The sequence below is a fragment of the Atta cephalotes genome, assembly GCF_000143395.1.
Source record: "Atta cephalotes unplaced genomic scaffold scaffold00037, whole genome shotgun sequence".
NCBI lineage: Eukaryota > Metazoa > Arthropoda > Insecta > Hymenoptera > Formicidae > Atta > Atta cephalotes.
Window position 1 is genome coordinate 183,448 of NW_012130101.1, and position 971 is coordinate 184,418.

Below are 971 nucleotides of genomic sequence, written 5' to 3' on the forward strand. Positions count from 1 at the left end.
AGTTAGTATATATGTGTGTGTGTGTGTGTGTGTGTGTGTGTGTGTGTGTGTGTGTGTGTGTGTATGTGTGTGTGTAAATTCTGAAAAATTGTATGAAGAATTCTAAGCAAAATTTCACTAAATACACTGATATATTCACATTTGACTAAACGAATTTTTCACCTATAAATATGGGAATAATCGTCCAAAGTACGCTCTAATTTGGGCGGTCCCCATAAATGGTGTTTCAACCCATCTAGGCCTTGATTCAGATTTAAACCGTTTTTCCACTCTTTCCACACGCTCCATCGTTCCTTGATAGTATCACGAACATCGTGAATTCTGCCCATGAGTCCTTCGTATTCGTGCAATTTGTCTACCATGGTTGACTCTTATCTCGCACGATACAGGATAAACGATGTAACGATGAAATACTCGAGTGTATTGAGGTGCATTATTAATCAAAAAAGTAACATTGATTGAACCGTGATTTCCATATCTTTTTCTCGCAACCTATAAGCGTGTCAACTATAAAAAATATTATTATCAATCACAGATCTTCATTAAAAATAATTTCAATTGAAAACATAATTAATTAATTTTAAAAAACAGTTACATAATTCAATCATAAAAGTTCCATGTTAATTTTCTATTTATTTCAATAAATAGGAGATAAATCAGTAATAAAATAAATATAAATAAATAAATCAAAACGTAATTTTAATCTTTTATTGACCAACCATAATTTCATTATTTTATTTCTATCACAATGCGTGTATGTAAAGCAGATTAATCTTCTTGAATTCAAAATCTCCACATCGCATTTTTCGTCACGTTACAACTTATTTTAATTAAATATGAATTCAAGCAAAAAAACGTCACCAAGAATTTTTAATCTCAAGCGTTTTAAATTGTTGACAGGATTTTGACAGAAATACGAGTCATTTGCGAGTCGGCTGGACCACATCGCGACTCGTGCGAGAAAGCGCGGA

The 971-nt window shown here is 32.2% G+C and overlaps 1 protein-coding gene across 1 annotated transcript in view; it reads right to left on the reverse strand.

Annotated features, from left to right (window-relative positions):
- LOC105621732 (proton-associated sugar transporter A-like) overlaps nt 1–362 on the reverse strand; it is a 4,315-nt gene extending 3,953 nt beyond the window's left edge. The window contains exon 1 of the mRNA XM_012203189.1: nt 163–362. Within this exon, the coding sequence (XP_012058579.1) occupies nt 163–362 (200 nt within the window). The remainder of the gene's footprint in view (nt 1–162) is intronic.
- Nucleotides 363–971: the final 609 nt, after the last annotated feature.